Source organism: Mirounga angustirostris, unplaced genomic scaffold (genome assembly GCF_029215605.1).
Source record: "Mirounga angustirostris isolate CCGP_5_RB_7025 unplaced genomic scaffold, mMirAng1.0.hap1 SCAF_7, whole genome shotgun sequence".
NCBI classification, from domain to species: Eukaryota; Metazoa; Chordata; class Mammalia; order Carnivora; family Phocidae; genus Mirounga; species Mirounga angustirostris.
In genome coordinates this window covers 3,380,442-3,402,352 of record NW_026991715.1, presented here as the reverse complement: position 1 = coordinate 3,402,352, position 21,911 = coordinate 3,380,442, and the positions used below count along the sequence as shown (strand labels likewise).

Genomic DNA, 21,911 nt, shown 5'->3' with positions numbered 1-21,911 from the left:
ACAATGTGGTCTCAGGACCCTCAGGGACACAGAAAGACTGGGGGTGATTGAGTGTGTCAGAGCTCCCAGGTTTTGGAGCAGGGAAGCCGGCTGCAAAGATGGAGATGAGGAGTGGGCTCTCAGCTCAGAGTTGCCATAAACCGTGATCTGCGGCACAGTCGGTCCACTACCCTTCAAGCAGGGACCCAACAAGTGGCAGATCCTGGGAGTCCAAACAGGGTTGTGTGCCAGAGAGAGAAATGCTCAGTCACAGGCCAGGGAAGCATGGAGTGTGGCCAGAGACCAGGAAGACGGGAGCCATTGCTTTCCTCTGAGGGTGCACTGAGGAGTGGGGCCCCAAGCTCTCGGCCCCCCCAGGGCCAGAGATAGGGAGGCCATTTACATTCTCATCCTCCAAAGCTGTATGTAAAGCTTTCAGGGAACAAAAGTTGCCGAGAGCAAACCTGAGCAGATTACTTAGCCTGGCCCCTGGAAAAAGTGGTGCAATTCTGCCTCTGGCAAAAACATTTGAAGTTCACTGCAACAGGCCCCTCCCCAAGAAGATCAGCAAAAACATCCAGCCAAAACAAAGTTTCCTGATCAAGGAGAAGTACAAAACTCCAGCGCTAGGGGAATACAGCACACAGAATTCATGGCTTTTTTCCAATGACTCCTTAGTCTTTCAAAGTTATTATTTTTTTTAATTTTCTTTTTTTCTTTTTCTTTTTTTTTAATTTTTCTTTTTTCTTATTTCAGCCAACATCTTATCAATTTCTTTTTAAATTTTTTTAATTTTCATTTTTAGAGTCATAATCTATCACTACAATATATTTAGCCTTATTTTTTGTATATATATGTTTTCCTTCTTTAAAGTTTTGGATTGCAGTTTCTTCTAATAGATCAAAATATACCCTAAATCTGGTTTATGGCTTTCTTCTAGCCCTAAACACATTCTCTCCTTTTTTAAAAAAAAATTGTTTTCTTTCTTTTTTCAACCAACATCTTATCAAATCCTTTTTAAAATTTTTTTTTAATTTTCATCTTTACAATCATATTCCATCCCTTCATCATATTTACCCTTATCTTTGTATATATACATATAAGTTATTCTTTCTTTAAAATTTAGGGAGACAGTTTCTTCTAACAGACCAAAATACACCCAAAATCTAGTGTATGGCTCTTTTCTATTCACCAACCTGATAACCTTTTTTTTTTCTTTCTTTTCCCCCCAGTTTAAGGTCTTTCTGATATGTTTAGTGTATATTGTTCTGGGGTCATTGTTACCCTTTTAGCATTTTGTTCTATCATTCATCTATTCTTATCTGGAAAAAATAACAAAACGGAAAACTCAATTCAAAAAAAAAAAGAACAAGAGGCAGTACTGACTGCCAGGGACCTAATCAATACTGACATTAGTAAATTGTCAGAACTAGAGTTCAGAATGACAATTATAAACATACTAGCTGGGGGCGCCTGGGTGGCTCAGATGGTTAAGTGTCTGCCTTCGGCTCAGGTCATGATCCCAGGGTTCTGGGATCGAGTCCCACATCGGGGTCCCTGCTAGGCAGGGAGCCTGCTTCTCCCTCTGCCTCTGCCTCTCTCTCTCTCTCTCTCTGACTTTCATGAACAAATAAATAAAACATTTAAAAATAAATAAATAAATAAACATACTAGCTGGACTTGGAAAAAGCATCAAAGTTACTAGAGAACCCGTTTCTGGAGAAATAAAAGAACTAAAATTTAACCAAATCAAAATCAATAAGGTGCAATAAAAAAAGGAGGCTCTAACTGCCAGGATAGGTGAGGCAGAAGAGAGAATTAGTGATATAGAAGACCAAATGAGGGAAAATAAAGAAGCGAGAAAAAGAGACCTAAACAACTACTGGACCATGAGGGCAGAATTCGAGAGATAAGTGATACAATAAGATGAAACAATATTAGAATAATTGGGATCCCAGAAGAAGAGAGGGGGGCAGAAGGTATATTGGAGCAAATTATAGCAGAGAACTTCCCTAATCTGGGGTCAACTACAGGTTTTAAAATCCAGGAGACACAGAGAACCACCCTCAAAATCAATAAAAATAGGTCAACACCCCAATATCTAATAGTAAAATTTACAAGTCTCAGAGACAAAGAGAAAATCCTGAAAGCAGCTAAGAAGAGACCTGTAACCTACAATGGTAGAAACATTAGAGGGCAGCAGACCTATCCACAGAGACCTGGCAGGCCAGAAAGGACTGACATGATATAATCAGGGCACTAAATGAGAAAAATATGCAGCCAAGAATACTATATCCACCTAAGCTGTCATTGAAAATAGAGGAGAGATAAAAAGCTTCCAGGACAAATAAAAATTAAAGAATTTGCAAACACCAAATCAGCCCTACAAGAAATATGGAAAGGGGTCCTCTAAGCAAAGAGAGAGCCTAAGTGTAACATAGACCAGAAAGAAACACAGACAATATACAGTAACAGTCACCTTACAGGCAACACAATGGCACTAAATTCATATCTTTCAATAGTTACCCTGGGATGTGAGGGCGATCTGGCTGCGACATCTGTCACCCCATTGATCGCCAGGGTTGATTCGGCTGATCTGGATGGCTAGGCGGGTGTCCCCTTCCTCCCTCACCGCTCCATGTGCATCCCTCCCAAAGCTGCACGCTAGGTCGAAGAGGACGATCTTCCCCAATAGAGGAGGACCGTTCTTCAGTTAAGGGTATACGAGTAGCTGCGCTCCCCTGCTAGAACCTCCAAACAAGCTCTCAATATTTACCCTGAATGTAAATGGGCTAACTGCCCCAATCAAAAGACACAGGCTATCAGATTGGATAATAAAACAAGACCCATCAATATGCTGTCTGCAAGAGACTCATTTTAGACCCAAAGACACCCCCAGATTGAAAGTGACGGGGTGGAAAACCATTTACCATGCTAATGGACATCAAAAGAAAGCTGGGTGGCAACCCTTATATCAGACAAATAAGACTTTAAACCAAAGACTATAATAAGAGATTAGGAAAGACACTACATCATACTTAAAGGGTCTATCCAACAAGAAGGTCTAACAATTGTAAATATCTATGCCCTTAACATGGGAGCAGCCAATTATATAAGCCAATTAATCACAATATCAAAGAAACACATTGACAATAATACAATAATTGTAGGGAACTTTAATACCCCTTCACTGAAATGGACAGATCATCTAAGCAAAAGATCAAGGAAATAAAGACATCAAATGACACACCAGGCCAAATGGACTTCACAGATATATTCAGAACATTCCATCCCAAAGCAACGGAATACACATTCTTCTCTAGTGCCCATGGAACATTCTCCAGAATCAATCACATCCTAGGTCATAAATCAGGTCTCAACCAGTACCAAAAGATTGGGATCATTCCCTGCATATTTTCAGACCACAACGCTTTGAAACTATAACACGATCACAAGAGGAATGTCGGAAAGAACTCAAATACATGGAGGCTACAAAATATCCTACTAAAGAATGAATGGGTCAACCAGGAACTTAAAGAATTAAAAAAACTCATGAAAAAAATGAAAATGAAAACACAACTGTTGAAAATCTTAGGGATGCAGCAAAGCTGGTCTTAAGAGGAAAATATATAGCAATACAAAACTTTCTCAAGAAACAAGAAAAGTTTCAAATATACAAACTAATCCTACACCTAAAGGAGCTGGAGAAAGAACAGCAAATAAAGCCTAAACCGAGCAGGAGAAGAGAAATCATAAAGATCAGAGCAGAGATCAATGAAATAGAAACTAAAAGAACAGTAGAACAGATCAATGAAACTAGGAGCTGGTTCTTTGAAAGAATTAACAAGATTGATAAACCCCTGGCCAGACTTATCAAAAAGAGAAGAGAAATCACCCAAATCAACAAAATCATGAATGAAAGAGGAGAGATCACAACCAACACCAAAGAAATACAAACAATTATAAGAACGTATTATGAGCAACTCTATGCCAGCAAATTAGATAACCTGGAAGACATGGATGCATTCCTAGAGATGTATCAACTACCAAAACTGAACCAGGAGGAAATAGAAAACCTGAACAGACCCATAACCAGTAAGGAAATTGAAGCAGTAATCAAAAATCTCCCAGAAAACAAGAGTCCAGGGCCAGATGGCTTCCCAGGGGAATTCTACCAAACATTTCAAGAAGAATTAATACCTATTTTTCTGAAATTATTCCAAAAATAGAAATGGAAGGAAAATACAAAACTCATTATATGAGCCTAGCATTACTTTGACCCCCAAACCAAAGACCCCCTCTAAGAAGGAGAATTAAAGACCAATATCCCTGTTGAACAAGGATGCATATATTCTCACCAACATAATAGGCAATGGGATCCAACAGTACATTAAAAAAAATATTCAACACGACCAAGTGGGATTTATTCCTGGGCTACAAATTTGGTTCAACATCTGAAAATTAGTGGAATACAATACATTAATACAAGAAAGAACAGGAAACATATGGTACTCTCAATAGATGCAGAAAAGGCGTTTGACAAAGTACAGCACCATTTCTTGATTAAAACTCTTCACAGTGTAGGGATAGAGGTTCCATACCTCAATAACATAAAAGCCATCTATGAAAAACCCACAGTAAATATCATTCAAATTGGGGGAAAATTGAGAGCTTTTCCCCTAGGTCAGGAACACGGCAGGGGCGTCTACTATCACCACTGCTATTCAACATAGTAGTAGAAGTCCTAGCTTCAGCAATCAGACAACAAAAAGAAATAAAAGGCATCCATATCAGCAAAGAAATCAAACTCTCACTTTTTGCAGATGATATGATACTTTATGTGGAAAACCCAAAAGACTCCACCCCAAAACTTCTATAACTCATACAGGAATTCAGTGAAGTGGCAGGATATAAAATCAATCCACAGATATCAGTTTCATATGTATACAACAACAATAACAGAGAAGAAAGAGAAATTAAGGAGTTGTTCCCATTTACAGTTACATCCAAAATCATAAGATACCTAGGAATAAATCTAACCAAAGAGGCAAAGAATCTGTACTCAGAAAACTATAGAATATTCATGAAAGAAATTGAAATGGAAAATGTTCCATGCTCATGGATTAGAAGAATAAATGTTATGAAAATGTCTATGCTACCTAGAGCAATCTACACATTTAATTCAATCCCTATCAAAATACCATCAACTTTTTTTCAAAGAAATAGAACAAATAATCCTAACATTTGTATGGAATCAGAAAAGACCCCGAATAGCCAGAGGAATGTTGAAAAAGAAAAGCAAAGCTGGTGGCATCACAATTCCGGACTTCAAGCTCTATTACATAGTTGTAATCAAGACAGAATCATACTGGCACAAAAACAGACACAATGATCAATGGAACAGAATAGAGAGCCCAGAAATGGACCCTCAACTCTATGGTCAACTCATCTTCGACAAAGCAGGAAAGAATGTCCAATGGAACAAAGTCTCAACAAACGGTGTTGGGAAAATTGGATAGCCACATGCAGAAGAATGAAACTGGACCAATTACTTACACCATACACAAAACTAGACTCAAAATTGATGAAAGACCTAAATGTGAGACAGGAATTCATCAAAAACCTTGAGGAGAACACAGGTAGCAAACTCTTCGATCTCAGTCGCAAGAACTTCTTCCTAGAAAGATTGACAAAGACAAGGGAAGAAGGGCACAAATGAACTATTGGGATTTCATCAAGATAAAAAGCTTTTGCATAGCAAAGGAAATAGTGAATAAAACCAAAAGACAACTGACAAAATGGGAGAAGATATTTGCAAGTGACATATCAGATAAAGGGCTAGTATCCAAAATCTATAAAGAACTTATCAAACTCGGAGGAGGAGCAAGGTGGCGGAGGAATAAGAGACCTAAATTTCGTCTTGTCCCAGGAATTCAGCTGGATAGGGATCAAACCATTCTGAACGCCTACAAACTCAACAGGAGATCAAAGAAAAGAATAGCAACAACTCCCTGAACAGAAAAGCGACCACTTTATGGAAGGTAGGATGTGTGGAGAAGTGAATCCAAGGCGATATTCGTGAAGGTAGATGGTGGGGGAGGCGGGCTCCATCAGCCACTACCAGCAAGTGATAGAGCAGCAGAGCACAAAATTGGAAATTTTAGAAGTCGGCTCTGCTGAGCGACCTCGCTCCAGTGGCTAAGCAAGGGGTGGAACCCTTTCTGGGACAGTGTGGTCTCAGGACCCTTGGGGTCACAGAAAGACCAGGGGTGCCTGAGTGCCACAGAGCTCCCAAGTATCAGAGCGGGGAAGCTTGCTGCAGAGACGGAGCCAAGGAGTGGCCTCTTAGCTCGGGGTTGCCATAAACCGTGATCCATGGCACAGTTGGGCCACTGCTCTTCCAGCAGGGACAAGCGGGACTTCCAGGGAGACACCCCTTTCTCCCCCAGGAGGAACGGCACGGGAGTGCACCACAGGGATCTGCTGGGTTTGGAGACTGCAAACAGGGTCGTGCGCCAGAGATAGAAATGCTCGGTCACAGCCCGGGTGAGCACGGAGTGCTTCCGGAGACCGGGGAGACAGGAGTGATTGACTGTTTTTCTCTGGGGTTGCACTGAGGAGTGGGCCCCAGGTTCTCAGCTCCTCCAGGGTGGAGATTGGGAGGCCACCATTTCACTCTTGTCCTCCAAAGCTGTATGGAAAGCTTGCAGGGAACAAAAGCTCCCAAGAGCAACCCAAGCAGATTACTTACCCAGGACCCAGCAAGGGCGGGGCAATTCCGCCTCCGGCAAAGACACTTGGGAACCATGGCAACAGGCCCCTCCCCCAGAAGATCAGTGAGAACAGCCAGCCAAGACCAAGTATAGTGATCAATGAAAACGGCAGAAGTCCAGCGCTAGGGGAATACTGCACATAGAATTCATGGCTTTTTTTCCCCATGATTCTTTAGCCTTTCAAAGTGATTTTTTTTTAACTTTCTTTTTCTTTCCTTTTTTTTTTTTTTTGAATTTTCTTTTTCCCTTTTTCGACCAACATCTTATCAATCCCTTTTTTTAAAAAAATCTTTTTTTCTTTTTCATTTTTAGAGTCATTTTCTGTCCCTTCATACTAGTTAACTTCTTCTCTCCTTAAAATTTTGAGATACAGTTTCTTCTAACAGACCAAAATATACCCTAAATCTCTAGTGTATGGCTTTGTTCTAGTCTCTTGCCTGATCACATTCTCTCCCGTTTTTGTTTTTTTCTTTAATCCTCTTCTTTCTTTTTTCAACCATCTTCTTTTATCAATTCCTTTTATAAATCTTTTATAGCCCAACTATGAAAAGACCCCAAATGTCCATCAAGGGATGAACAGATAAAAAAAGATGTAATTACATATTCATATATGTACAGATTAGATATTCATATATGTAATCTGTATAATTATGTGTTAATTTAGCCAATAAAAAAGATTCAATCTTGCTATTTGCGGTGATATAGATGGAACTAGAGCATATTATGCTAAGCAAAATAAGTCAGAGCGAGAAAGACAAATGCCATATGATTTTATTCATATTTCGGACTTTAAGAAACAAAATACATAAAAATCGGTGGGCGGAGAGCAGCAAACCAGAAAACAGACTCTTAACTGTAGGGAACAAACTAAGGGTTGTTGCAGGGAAGGTGGGTGGGAAATGGGTTAAATGGGTGACAGGTATTAAGGAGGTCACTTGTTGTGATGAGCCCTGGCTGTTATATATAAGTGATGTATCACTAATTCTATACCTTAAAGTAATATTACACTGTATGTTAGTTAATTTGAATTTAAATAAAACCTCAAAAAAGAAAATAAATGTGTCTTATTTTATCTCCAAGTATTTGAGCTTTTCCAGCTATTTTTCTCTTACTGATTTCCACTTTAAATCTGCTACATTTTGAGGGAATATTTTGCATGCTTTTCATTTTTTTAACTTGTTGATGTTTGTTTTATGACCCAGAATGGACTCACTCTTGGTGAGAATTCTATGTAAATTTTAGAAGAATGCGCATTCTGTTGCTGTTGTAGTATTCTAGAAATGCAAATTACATCCAGTTGATAGATGGTGCTATTCAGTTCAACTGTTCTTACTGATGTTTTTCATTCAGGATCTCGCAATTATTATTTGACTAAGGTTACAGTATCCAACTGTAATAGTGGATTTTTCAACTCCTTGGCATTTTGATAGAAACTGATAGGTTTTCGCACACACATACCTATGCACTGTTAGGCAAATACACATGAACGATCATTATGCCTTCACAAATCACTGACCCAGTTATCATAAGGTAATGTTCCTCTTTATCCCAGCTAACTTTCCTTCTCCAAAGTCTGATTTTTGATTTTTCTGACATTATTAAAGCTACACAAGATTCCATTTTATTAGTGTTAGCATGGTGTATCTTTTTCCATCTCTTTAATTTTATTCTATTTGTATTTTGTATTTATAGTGTGTCTTGTTTTTAACTCACTCTGTTTTTTGGGGGGATTCACACACTTTTTTTTAATTGAAGTATACTTGCAATAAGATATTATAGTAATTTCAAATGTACAGCATAGTGATCCAGTAATAGTATACATTACAAAAGGCTCACAACTGTCGGTGTAGTTTTCATCTGTCAACACATCATACAAGGTTGGTACAATATAATTGACTATATTCCCTATGCTGTATTTTTCATCCTTGTGTCCTATTTATTTTATAATTGGGAATTTGTTCCTTTTGCTTTCCTTTCCCCATTTTACCCATCACGCAATTAGCTCTCCTCTGGCAACCTTAGGACGTGCATGTGAGGTATACCAACTGGCCCATGTCTGTGCTTCAAGATGGAGTCTTTGAAGTGGTTAATAGGATGAGTCTCTTTGACAGTTTTCCACTTATGGGTGCTTATTCACTCACTCTTACTTCTGAGATCTCTCTTGACACTGATCTGTGCTGTCATGGGGAAGCACTGACATGGATAAAGTGAAACTGCTCCTTTTTTTGGCCCCAATGCATTCAATCTTGGATATTTTGCTCTAATGGTGTGCTTGAGATTCTCCACTGGATTTCTGTGATGCAACAAATGCATTCTTGTCTACATGTAATTGTCAAATTTGGTGTTCTTTGGGGGTAAAATGATATAAAGCTCCTAATCCATGATTTGTTAAAATGACTCAAATTACACAAGACTTAAAAATAAATTGTGTATAGTGTCCAAGAGATAGGCGGGAAATGACATTTTTCTTAGTTACTATTGTACATATATTGGCTAATTTTGAATTGAGAAACATTTTGACTTCAATGAATAATCATGAGTTTAGTGATACAATAAATCATTTTTAAACTATAACAGTATTGAATGTGCTTTTGGAAAATATGATAAGTTAAAAATAAGTAGGTAGAAAAAACATAGTAAGCTCTCACATATGTTGAAGTACATGCTTTTTGCATTTGTACATTGCAAATACTCAGGAAAATTAAAAAAAAAAATACATGGGAAAATGAACAAAATGAAAAAAAATCACTTTTTTCCCCCCAGGGAAAGAAAACAGGAGTGGAGATGAAAAAAGAAATTTAGGTTTTTCCATTATCTTATATCTTAAATATTTTATATGGTATAAGGAATGATATCCTTCCTATGACAAATATTTAAAAAAATCAAAATCAGTATCAAAAAGACACAGCCAATCACTTTTGTTCAGTCATGGGCTTATAAATTAAAATCAATCCATTACATAACAATGTAAAGTGTCAAAGATGTCTATTAAAAGTATTCTTGTTATTAATTAGAAGGTCTCATGACCGGTAACCCTACTGGGTAAAAAAAGGAAAAAAAATCTCAACATAGACCTAATTCTTTGCACTTCCAACTTCGTGTCATCTGTGATGGCAACAGGAGACAGCATCAGAACTCATGGGTAATGCAGTTAATTAGCGCTCATTCTAATTAGTCAATTGTAAACATGCACAAAAATGCAAGACCCATATAAGTACATTTGAACTTGTGCTTACCAGATGGAGAGAAGACTGCCTGCCATTCAGCAACACACTGGAAACCAGACCAATAGCAATGTTTAAACAGGAATTTTTATCCCGTTGGACAAAAGGTCCAGCTTTTAACTTCTCTTCCTATGTGAGAAAGTGCCCTTTATTAAGCTCATTTTTATCCTCAGTATTTAAATAATTGACCCTTATAATCAGGGAAACTTGATTCTTCTTAGGTAAGTGAATTTCTTCCAAACCTCTATGCATCTACTGTAAGCTTCCCAGTGTCATTCCAGCTTTCTTGTTATGTCTAAGTAGGTAAATTTATTTCACTTCTTTGCATTCCACGTTCCTTCAGGAAAATAAGATAGCATTGTATTTCAATTTTGTTTATTAGTTTACATAGGACGCATATGTCTTTATTGAAGAAAAATACATGTATCATAATAAATAATACATACATATTTCTAGGATTTTATTGGCTTTTAAAATAAAGCTCACACAGTATCTTCTTAAAACCTTTTTATCAGTATTAGTTATTCTATTATAACCTTGATTACGTGGAAGATGTGTACTAGTATCTTAGTCTTCACCATTGTCACAGAAAAAAAAGACAAAGATAATTTTTAGCTCTGCCCATCTTTTCCCTCCCCATTTACATATGTTATAACAGGATAGAGAGAATTAAAGGGAGAATAATCTCTCAGTTATCCGTACTGACTCTTCAAATACACCAAGAACACAGTTCACATTGAACCGAAGCCATTTTCCAAGAATGAGCAAACAAATTACTTTACTGTATTCCAAATTTCTCTGCTACTTTTTAACCTATTCAAGCAAAGTCAAAAAATCCCTAATTTATGGATATGGGAGGTAATATGTGTCTGTTTTATGTCCTTGCACAGTGAAATAAAGTTCTCAGGCACCAATCTGAGTGGCTGTGCAGGGCTGCCTTTGCAAGCAAGGCACCAGCAGCTGAATCCTGCACGTAGCTTTTGTTTATTTATTTATTTTTATTTTGTCAGAAAAGCAAGGACAGATGCCTCCAAGCATGGGAGGGGAGGACAAAGAGATGGCAAATACCCTGAAGCCTTAAAGAAGGCTTGCACTCTCCCCTATGCATAGGCACTCAGGGAGTCAGACATGGATAAGGGAGGAGAGGGAACTTTGTGCTACCAAAGGTGCAGAAAAGGGGGGCCTGGGGGACTGAGGGACTATGAAAGACACATTCTTTCATAATTCCTAACTTATGCCCTGCCCCTGGGATCTTGGGATCCTGCTTCTACTGGGCCATTGTGTTCAATAGCCCAAGAACAGGAACTGTGCTGACATTTCAGCTGCTTCCACAATCACTCCTTAGGGCTTACAATATATTCTCTAAGAATAACTCTAAAACGTTATGCATAAATTTTAGGCTCTCCCATGAAAAAATATTCTAATCTGCTTTATTGACTATCTTAATATATTTTTTCTACATGCATTGAAGAAATTATAGTTTGCAAGATATGCTTTACCCCAGGAAAAACTTCACAATCAGTGAATAACAAAACCAGCAAAGAGTCAGATTCTAAGATTCAAGAATATTTTTCTTGTTTCAAAAAAAAATCATCATGCCTGAGAAATTAACCAATGTGACCCTAATAACAACATTCTTGCTCATGGGATTCCCTGAGGATCAGGTGCTACAGAGACTTTATGCTGCTTTCTTCTCCCTGGTTTACCTGGTGGCGCTGATGGGGAACGTCCTCATTATCACCCTCACCACCATTGACCAGCATCTCCAAACCCCCATGTACTTCTTCCTGAAGAATTTGTCTTTGATTGATATCTGTTACATCTCTGTCACTGTCCCCAAATCCGTCATGAACTCTCTGACCAACAGCCATTCCATCTCCTTCGTGGGATGTGCCTCACAGGTTTTCCTTCTTGTTTTCTTTGCTGGCACAGAGTTTGCCCTCCTTCTGGTGATGTCCTATGATCGCTATGCAGCCATCTGCTGTCCTCTGCACTATGAGGCCCTCATGAATAGAGGTGCCTGTGTGCAGATGGTGAGAGCATCATGGTTCAATGGGTGTGTCTATGGATCCATCCATGTAGCAGGCACATTTTCTGTCCATTTCTGTGGTTCCAACATAGTGCATCAGTTCTTCTGTGACATTCCATCATTGCTCATGCTTGCTTGTTCTGGGGAGCAGATTCTAGAATATGTGTTTATTATTGTTAGTTTTTGTTTTGCTTTTGTAATTTTTACTTTCATGGTTGCTTCCTATGCTTATGTTGTGTCCACTGTCCTAAGAATCCCTTCTTCACAAGGCAGGTTTAAAACCTTCTCCACCTGCATGCCCCATCTCACTGTGGTAACCTTGTTCCTCTCTTCTGGATGTATTGCATATTTAGGTTTAAGCACAAAATCCTCATCATCATTGAACCTCTTTATGTCTATATTATATTCTCTGTTACCTCCCAGCCTGAATCCTGTCATTTACAGCTTGAGAAATAGGGACATGAAAGTGGCCCTTGGAAAAAAAAAAAAAATTATGAAAAAAATGACACCAAATATATAAATATTCAAAATATCCATGACTCTAATCCTCACTAATGTGTATCAAATTATTGGTTTATACAATTAAGTTGATAATCACAAATAAAAATTCTTTCAAATACAAATTCAAATAATTTTGAATTATTGGGTTTATACAACTTGTTGTTAAATCTTTAGATATGTATTGTAACAATAGTGCTGCTCCATAGGATGCTACATATTAAGGCAAGATGGGCCTGAATGTCAGTGGACAGTCTTGGCAATTTCCAATTCAGGGAAAATGTTCCAATCATAGGTCACTGGTAGAAAGTAATATTACTTTTCATCTCACATTCATCCTATTCAGCACTGTCTTAATTCTCACTTTAAAATATTTTATAATAGTTTCAAATTTTATATATTTTATTATTATTCTAGATTGTGATTTGTGTTTTAATTTACTCTTGCAGAAGTTATTAAAAATGAGTAATTAATTCCAAATTTGCTATTTTTTTCTTTTTTCTTTCTTTCTTTCAATTTATTTATGTTAGAGAGAGACAGAGTGTGAGCAGGGATAGGGGCAGAGGGAGAGGGCAAGAGAGCATCCTTAAGCAGACCCTGTTGAGTGTGGAGCTTGATGCAGGGCCTGACCCTGAGATCAAGTCCTGAGCCAAAACCAAGAGTCAGATGTGAAATGACTGAGCCACCCAGGCAACCCCATTTTTTTTTTCCTTTATTTGTTTGTATTGGCAAGAATATTTTTAGAAGCTCATTTTTATTGATTTCTTAACTAATTAATCCCACAATGTTGGACTTGCAAAGTTTAAAATTATAAGTCTTTAGAAGATTTTATAGGCACCGTATATTTTTAAGAGATGTCATTGGAAATCACATAGCGACATTTTTAAATTAATGAGAATAGTTTGCAAAGGAGATATTTCTCACTAGGCAATCCAAACAAGAAAAAAAAATGTTATTCTCACATATCCAGGAACAGGATAATTAATAGAAGATAACATGTTTTATTCTTGCACTTACTATTTTTAAATTTTATGTTTCACAGAAATGATGTAGAAATTTAATTAATGTACCAAGAAATTGAAAGTAAATTTTAATATACTTCCCAAATTTTAATATGCTATTTTTCATTTATTTCTAAATTTATTTCTATTTATGCTTACTTTTATCATTGAATTTCTTTTTTATTAAATGTACTTCTGGTTTACTTCTGTATATGAATACATTTGCATGGAAATCAATTTTCTTTTAAATGATCTTGGCTTTTATTCCGTTAACTTTCCCTTCAATTTTTCCTGCTATCATCACATTCTTAAAATTCTTGCAATCTGATTATCCATGAGGCTCTGAGGAGCAAGATGGCGGATGAGTAGGAGACCTGGATTTCGTCTCCTCTCAGGAATTCAGCTGGATAGGGATCAAACCATTCTGAACACCTACAAACTCAACAGGAGATTGAAGAAAAGAAGAGCAACAACTCTCTCATCAGAAAAGCGACCACTTTCTGGAAGGTAGGATGTGCAGAGAAGTGAATCCGAGGTGATATTCGGGAGGATAGATGGCGGGGGAGGGACCGTCGGCCGCTTCTGGCAAGTGATAGAACCACGGAGCACAAAATTGGAACTTTTAAAAGTCTGCTCCGCTGAGGGACGTCACTCTGGTGTCTAAGCCGGGGGTGGAACCCTCCGGGACAGTGTGGTCTCAGGACCCTCGTGGTCACAGAAAGACCGGGGGTGCCTGAGTGTGGCAGAGCTCCCAAGTAAAGGAACAGGGAAGCCAGCTGCAGAGGCGGAGCCCAGGCGCGGGCTCTCAGCTCGGGGTTGCCATAAACCATGATCCGCGGCACAGTCGGGCCCCTGCTCCTCCAGCAGGGACCCAACAAGCGGCAGATCCGGGGAGACTCACCTTCCTCCCCGGGGAGGAGCCGCGCAGGAGCGCACTGTGGGGATCTGCTGGGTTTGGAGACACCACCAAGGGTCGGGTGCCAGAGATAGAGGCGGGCGGTCACAGGCTGGGTGAGCACGGAGTGCGGCCGGAGACCGGGGAGACGGGAGTGACTGACGGCTTTTCCCTGGGGGCTCACTGAGGAGTGGGGCCCTGAGTTCTCGGCTCCTCCGGGGCAGAGATTGGGAGGCCACCATTTTCACTCTCTGCCTCCAAAGCTGTACGGAAAGCTCACAGGGAACAAAAGCCCCGGAGAGCAAACCCGAGCAGATGACTTAGCCGGGAGGGGGCAAGGGCGGGGCAATTCCGCCTCCGGCAGAGACATTTGGAAACCACGGCAACAGGCCCCTCCCCAGAAGATCAGCAAGAACAGCCAGCCAAGACCAAGTTTACCAATCAATGAGAACGGCAGAACTCCAGCGCTAGGGGACTACTGCACATAGAATTCATGGCTTTTTTACCATGATTCTTTAGTCTTTTAAAGTTAATTATTTTTAACTGTCTTTTTGTCTTTTTATTTCTTTTTGAATTTTTCTTTTTCCCTTTTTTAACCAACATCTTCTCAATCCTTTTAAAAAAAAATATTTTTCATTTTTAGAGTCATATTCTATCCCTTCATAGTAGTTACCCATATTTTTGGCTTATATATATAAGTTGTTCTCTCTTTAAAATTTTGAGATAGTTTCTTCTAACAGATTAAAATATACCGTAAATCTCTAATATATGGTGCTTTCTATTCCCCTGCCTGATAACATCCTCTCCCTTTTTTTTTTCTCTTTTTCTTTTTTAAAATCCTCTTCTTTCTTTTTTCAAACAACTTATCAATTCCTTTTATAACATTTTTTATAATTTCCATTTTTACAGTCATATTCCATCCCTTCATCATATCAACCCTTATTTTGGTACATATATAAGTTTTTCTTTCTTTAAAATTTTGGGAGGCACTTTCTTCTAAAAGACCAAAATACACCCCAAATCTAGTGTGTGGCACTGATCTATATACCAGCCTGATCATATTTGATCACATTCTGGTTTTCCTTTTGTTGTTGTTGTTTTGTTTTGTTTGTTTTTGTTTTTATCTTTATCTTTTTTTCTTTTTCTTTTTCTTTTTTCTCTCTTTCCCTTTCTTATCCCACTGCTTCAGGTCTTTTCTGATTTTTTTAGAGTATATTTTCTGGGGACGTGGTTACTCTGCTAGCATTTTGTTCTCTCATTAATCTATTCTCCTCTGCACAAAATGACAAGATGGAAAAAATCACCTCAACAAAAAGAACAAGAGGTAGTACCGACTGCCAGGGACCTACTCAATACGGACATTAGTACGATGTCAGATCTAGAGTTCAGAATCATCACTTTAAAGATACTAGCTGGGCTTGAAAAAAATATGGAAGTTACTAGAGAAACCCTTTCTGGAGAAGTAAAAGAGCTAAAATCCAACAAAGTAGAAATCAAAAAGGCTATTAATGAGGTGCAATCAAAAATGGGGGTGCTAAGTGCTAGAATAAATGAGGCAGGAGAGAGAATCACTAATATAGAAGATGAAATGATGGAAAATAAAGAAGCTGAGAAAAAGAGAGATAAACAACTACTGGATCACGAGGGCAGAATTGGAGAGATAAGCGATACCATAAGACGAAACATTAGAATAATTGGGATCCCAGAAGAAGAAGAAAGAGAGAGAGGGCCAGAAGGTATAATGGAGCAAATTATAGCAGAGAACTTCCCTAATTTGGGGAAGGAAACAGGCATCAAAATCCAGGAAGCACAGAGAACCCCTCTCAAAATCAATAAAAATAAGTCAACACCCTGACATCTAATAGTAAAACTTATGAGTCTCAGAGACAAAGAGAAAATCCTGAAAGCAGCTCAGGAGAAGAGATATGTAACCTACAATGGTAGAAACATTAGACTGGCAACAGACCTATCCACAGAGACCTGGCAGGCCAGAAAGGACTGGCAGGATATCTTCGGAGCACTAAATGAGAAAAATATGCAGCCAAGAATACTCTATCCAGCTAGGCTGTCATTGAAACTTGAAGGAGAGATAAAAAGCTTCCAGGACAAACAAAAACTAAAGGAATTTGCAAACACAAAACCAGCCCTACAGGAAATCTTGAAAGGGGTCCTCTAAGCAAAGAGAGAGCCTAAAAGCAACATAGACCAGAAAGGAACACAGACAGTGTATGGTAACAGTCACCTTACAGGCAATACAATGGCACTAAATTCCTAGTTTTCAATAGTTACCCTGAATGTAAATGGGCTAAACGCCCCAATCAAAAGACACAGGCTAACAGACTGGATTAAAAAACAAGATCCATTGATATGCTGTCTGCAAGAGACTCATTTTAGAACCAAAGACACCCCCAGATTGAAAGTGAACGGGTGGAAAACAATTTACCATGCTAATGGACACCAAAAGAAAGCTGGGGTGGCAATCCTTATATCAGACAAATTAGATTTTAAACCAAAGACTGTAATAAGAGATGAGGAAGGACACTATATCATACTTAAGAGATCTATCCAACAAGAAGATCTAACAATTGTAAATATCTATGCCCCTAACATGGGAGCAGCCAATTATATAAGGCAATTAATAACAAAAGCAAAGAAACACATTGACAACAATACAATAATAGTGGGGGACTTTAACATCCCCCTCACTGAAATGGACAGATTGTCTAAGCAAAAGATAACAAGGAAATAAAGACTTTAAATGACACACTGGACCAAATGGACTTCAGAGACATATTCAGAACATTCCACCCCAAAGCAACGGAATACACATTCTTCTCTAGTGCCCATGGAACATTCTCCAGAATAGATCACATCCTAGGTCATAAATCAGGTCTCAAGTGGTACCAAAAGATTGGGATCATTCCCTGCCTATTTTCAGACCACAGTGCTTTGAAACTAGAACTCAACCACAAGAGGAAAGTCAGAAAGAACTCAAATACATGGAGGCTAAGGAGCATCCTACTGAAGAATGAATGGGTCAACCAGGAAAGTAAAGAAGAATTAAAGAAATACATGGAAACCAATGAAATTGAAAACACAACTGTTCAAAATCTTTGGGATGCAGCAAAGGCAGTCCTAAGAGGAAAGTATATAGCAATACAAGCCTTTCTCAAGAAACAAGAAAGGTCTCAAGTACACAACCTAACCCTACACCTAAAGGAGCTGGAGAAAGAACAGCAAAAAAAGCCTAAACCCAGCAGGAGAAGAGAAATCATAAAGATCAGAGCAGAAATCAATGAAATAGAAACTAAAAGAACAGTAGAACAGATCAACGAAACTAGGAGCTGGTTCTTTGAAAGAATTAACAAGATTGATAAACCCCTGGCCAGACTTATCAAAAAGAGAAGAGAAATGACTCAAATCAACAAAATCATGAATGAAAGAGGAGACCAACACCAAAGAAATACAAACAATTATAAGAACATATTATGAGCAACCCTATGCCAGCAAATTAGATAACCTAGAAGAGATGGATGCATTCCTAGAGATGTATCAACTACCAAAACTGAACCAGGAAGAAATAGAAAACCTGAACAGACCTATAACCACTAAGGAAATGGAAGCAGTCATTAAAAATCTCCCAAAAAAAAAAGCCCAGGGCCAGATGGCTTCCCAGGGGAATTCTACCAAACATTTCAAGAAGAATTAATACCTATTCTTCTGAAACTGTTCCAAAAAATAGAAACGGAAGGAAAACTTCCAAACTCATTTTATGAGGCCAGCATTACCTTGATCCCCAAACCAGACAAAGACCCCATCAAAAAGGAGAATTACCGACCAATATCCCTGATGGACATGGATGCAAAAATTCTCAACAAAATACTAGCCAATGGGATCCAACAGTATATTAAAAGGATTATTCAACATGACCAAATGGGATTTATCCCTGCGCTGCAAGGTTGGTTCAACATCCACAAATCAATCAATGTGATACAATACATTAACAAAAGAAAGAACAAGAATCATATGATCCTCTCAAGATGCAGAAAAAGCTTTTGACAAAGTACAGCATCCTTTCTTGATCAAAACTCTTCAGAGTATAGGGATAGAGGGTACATACCTCAATATCATAAAAGCCATTTATGAAAAACCTACAGCAAATATTATTCTCAATGGGGAAAAACTGAGAGCTTTCCCCCTAAGATCAGGAACGCGGCAGTGATGTCCACTATCACCACTGCTATTCAACATAGTATTGGAAGTCCTAGCCACAGCAATCAGACAACAAAAAGAAATCAAAGGCATCCAAATTGGCAAAGAAGAAGTCAAACTGTCACTCTTTGCAGATGATATGATACTTTATGTGGAAAACCCAAAAGACTCCACCCCAAAACTGCTAGAACTCATACAGGAATTCAGTCAAGTGGCAGGATATAAAATCAATGCACAGAAGTCAGTAGCATTCCTATACACCAACAACGAGACAGAAGAAAGAGAAATTAAGGAGTCGTTCCCATTTACAATTGCACCCAAAACCTTAAGATACCTAGGAATAAATCTAACCAAAGAGACAAAGGATCTGTACTCAGAAAACTATAAAATACTCATGAAAGAAATTGAGGAAGACACAAAGAAATGGAAAAACGTTCCCTGCTCATGGATTGGAAGAACAAATATTGTGAAGATGTCAATGCTACCTAGAGCAATCTACACATTCAATGCAATCCCCCTCAAAATACCATCCACTTTTTTCAAAGAAATGGAACAAATAATCCTAAAATTTCTATGGAACTAGAAAAGACCCTGCATAGCCAGAGGAATATTGAAAAAGAAAAGCAAAGCCGGCGGCATCACAATTCTGGACTTCAAGCTCTATTACAAAGCTGTCATCATCAAGACAGCATGGTACTGGCACAAAAACAGATACATAGATCAATGGAACAGAATAGAGACCCCAGAAATAGTCCCTCAACTCTATGGTCAACTAATCTTCGACAAAGCAAGAAAGAATGTCCAATGGAACAAAGACAGTCTCTTCAACAAATGGTGTTGGGAAAATTGGATAGCCACATGCAGAAGAATGAAACTGGACCATTTCCTTACACCACACACAAAAATAGACTCCAAATGGTTGAAAGACCTCAATGTGAGACAGGAGTCCATCAAAATCCTAAAGGAGAACACAGGCACCAACCTCTTTGACCTCAGCCGAAGCAACTTCTTCCTAGAAACATCGCCAAAGGCAAGGGAAGCAAGGGCAAAAATGAACTCTTGGGACTTCATCAAGATAAAAAGCTTTTGCACAGCAAAGGAAACAGTCAACAAAACCAAAAGACAACTGACAGAATGGGAGAAGATATTTGCAAATGACATATCAGATAAAGGCCTAGTATCCAAAATCTATAAAGGACTCATCAAACTCAACACCCAAAGAACAAAGAATCCAATCAAGAAATGGGCAGAAGACATGAACAGACATTTTTCCAAAGAAGACATCCAAATGGCCAAGAGACACATGAAAAAGTGCTCAATATCGCTCAGCATCAGGGAAATCCAAATCAAAACCTCAATGAGATACCACCTCACACCAGTCAGAATGGCTAAAATTAACAAGTCAGGAAACGACAGATGTTGGCAGGGATGCGGAGAAAGGGGAACCCTCCTACACTGTTGGTCGGAATGCAAGCTGGTGCAGCCACTCTGGAAAACTGTATGGAGGTTCCTCAAAAAGTTGAAAATAGAGCTTCCCTATGATCCAGCAATTGCACTACTGGGTATTTACCCCAAAGATACAAAAGTAGGGATCCAAAGGGGTACGTGCACCCCGATGTTTATAGCAGCAATGTCCACAATAACCAAACTGTGGAGAGAGCCAAGATGTCCATCGACAGATGAATGGATAAAGAACAGGTGGTATATATATACAATGGAATATTATGTAGCCATCAAAAGGAATGAGATCTTGCCATTTGCAACGACGTGGATGGAATTGGAGGGTATTATGTTGAGTGAAATAAGTCAAAAAGAGAAAGACATGTATCATATGATCTCACTGATATGAGGAATTCTTAATCGCAGGAATCAAACTGAGTGTTGTTGGAGTGGGGGGTGGGGTGGGAGGGATGGGGTGACTGGGTGATGGACACTGGGGAGGGTGTGTGCTCTGGTAAGCGCTGTGAATTGTGCCAGACTGTTGAATCTCAGATCTGTACCTCTGAAACAAATAATGCAATATATGTTAAGAAAAAAGAAGAAGAAGAAGAAGAAGAAGAAGAAGAAGAAGAAGAAGAAGAAGAAGAAGAAGAAGAAGAAGAAGAAGAAGAAGAAGAAGAAGGAGAAGAAGGTAGCGGGAGGGGAAGAATGAAGCGGGGGAAATCGGAGGGGTAGACGAACCATGAGAGCCGATAGACTCTGAAAAAGAAACTGAGGGTTCTAGAGGGGAGGGGGGTGGGAGGATGGGTTAGCCTGGTGGTGGGTATTGAGGAGGGCACATTCTGCATGGAGCACTGGGTGTTGTGCACAAACAATGAATCATGGAACACTTCATCTAAAACTAATGATGTAATGTATGGGGATTAACATAAGAATAATAAAAAAATTCTTGCAATCTGTCTTATTTCTATCCATCTCATTACCCTCATGTTTATTTAACTTCTCTCTTAAAAAATGATGTTTTACAGACTTAATATCAATTGTGGCATAATTTCTCTATCATTTGACACTTTACTCACTAGTCCATACCCTTAAGGTTCTGCTTTACCTTTCATCTTTCTGATAAAATTAGAGGTGATGTGAAAGTAGTTTGCTCTAGTCTTGGAACACTGACTCTGATGATGATGATGATGATGATGATGATGATGATGATGATGATGATGATGACATGCCTGACTATTGGTCTAAGTGCTTCAAGTCATTTTGCCCGTTATTTCCTATATCTCAGAACAGAAATTCTACAATGTAACTACTATTGATTTTTATGTGAAAAACTGGAATCAGTAAATGTTATGAAACTTAAGTCAGTTAGCCAGTAACTAGCACTGTAACCACCTAATCTTAACAAGGATACTATTCTGTATTAACTAAAGACGTGTTTGGATATTATTCTCACACCAAAAGTTTTGCAAGTTTTATTTCTTGGTATGTATATATAATTGTAAAACAATTATCTCAGCCCTGTAATAAATATCTAACTGCTAACATTTGTTGTCTTTGTTGTATAAAATATTATTGTTCCCCATTGACTAATGGATTAGTTAAAGGAAGACTGGTTAATACGTATATTGAAATACTCTTTAGAGATAAAAGTAAGAAAATATTAACATATGCAAAAAGTTGCATTAAAATTGATAAACATATTGGGCGCCTGGGTGGCTCAGATGGTTAAGCGTCTGCCTTCAGCTTAGGTCATGATCCCAGGGTCCTGGGATCGAGTCCCACATCGGGCTCCCAGCTCAGCGGGGAGCCTGCTTCTCCCTCTGACCCTCTCCCCTCTCATGCTGTTTCTCTCTCGCT

General features: G+C 38.6%; 1 protein-coding gene across 1 annotated transcript; it reads left to right on the top strand.

The window, feature by feature from the left end:
• Positions 1-11,571: 11,571 nt before the first annotated feature.
• On the top strand, positions 11,572-21,360 carry LOC135365287 (olfactory receptor 14A16-like). Its single transcript, XM_064595628.1, has 2 exons — positions 11,572-12,474; positions 21,211-21,360. The coding sequence occupies exons 1-2, from the start codon at positions 11,572-11,574 to the stop codon at positions 21,358-21,360; spliced, it is 1,053 nt and encodes a 350-aa protein (XP_064451698.1).
• The last annotated feature ends 551 nt before the right edge of the window (positions 21,361-21,911 follow it).

What these genes read in the sequence shown, in the direction of transcription:
- LOC135365287 (XM_064595628.1), top strand. Translation starts at nt 11,572, where the DNA reads ATGCCTGAGAAATTAACCAATGTGACCCTAATAACAACATTCTTGCTC. An exon ending in GAAATAGGGACATGAAAGTG is followed by an intron (nt 12,475 to 21,210) that starts GCCCTTGGAAAA and finishes AGTTTGCTCTAG; the next exon opens with TCTTGGAACACTGACTCTGA.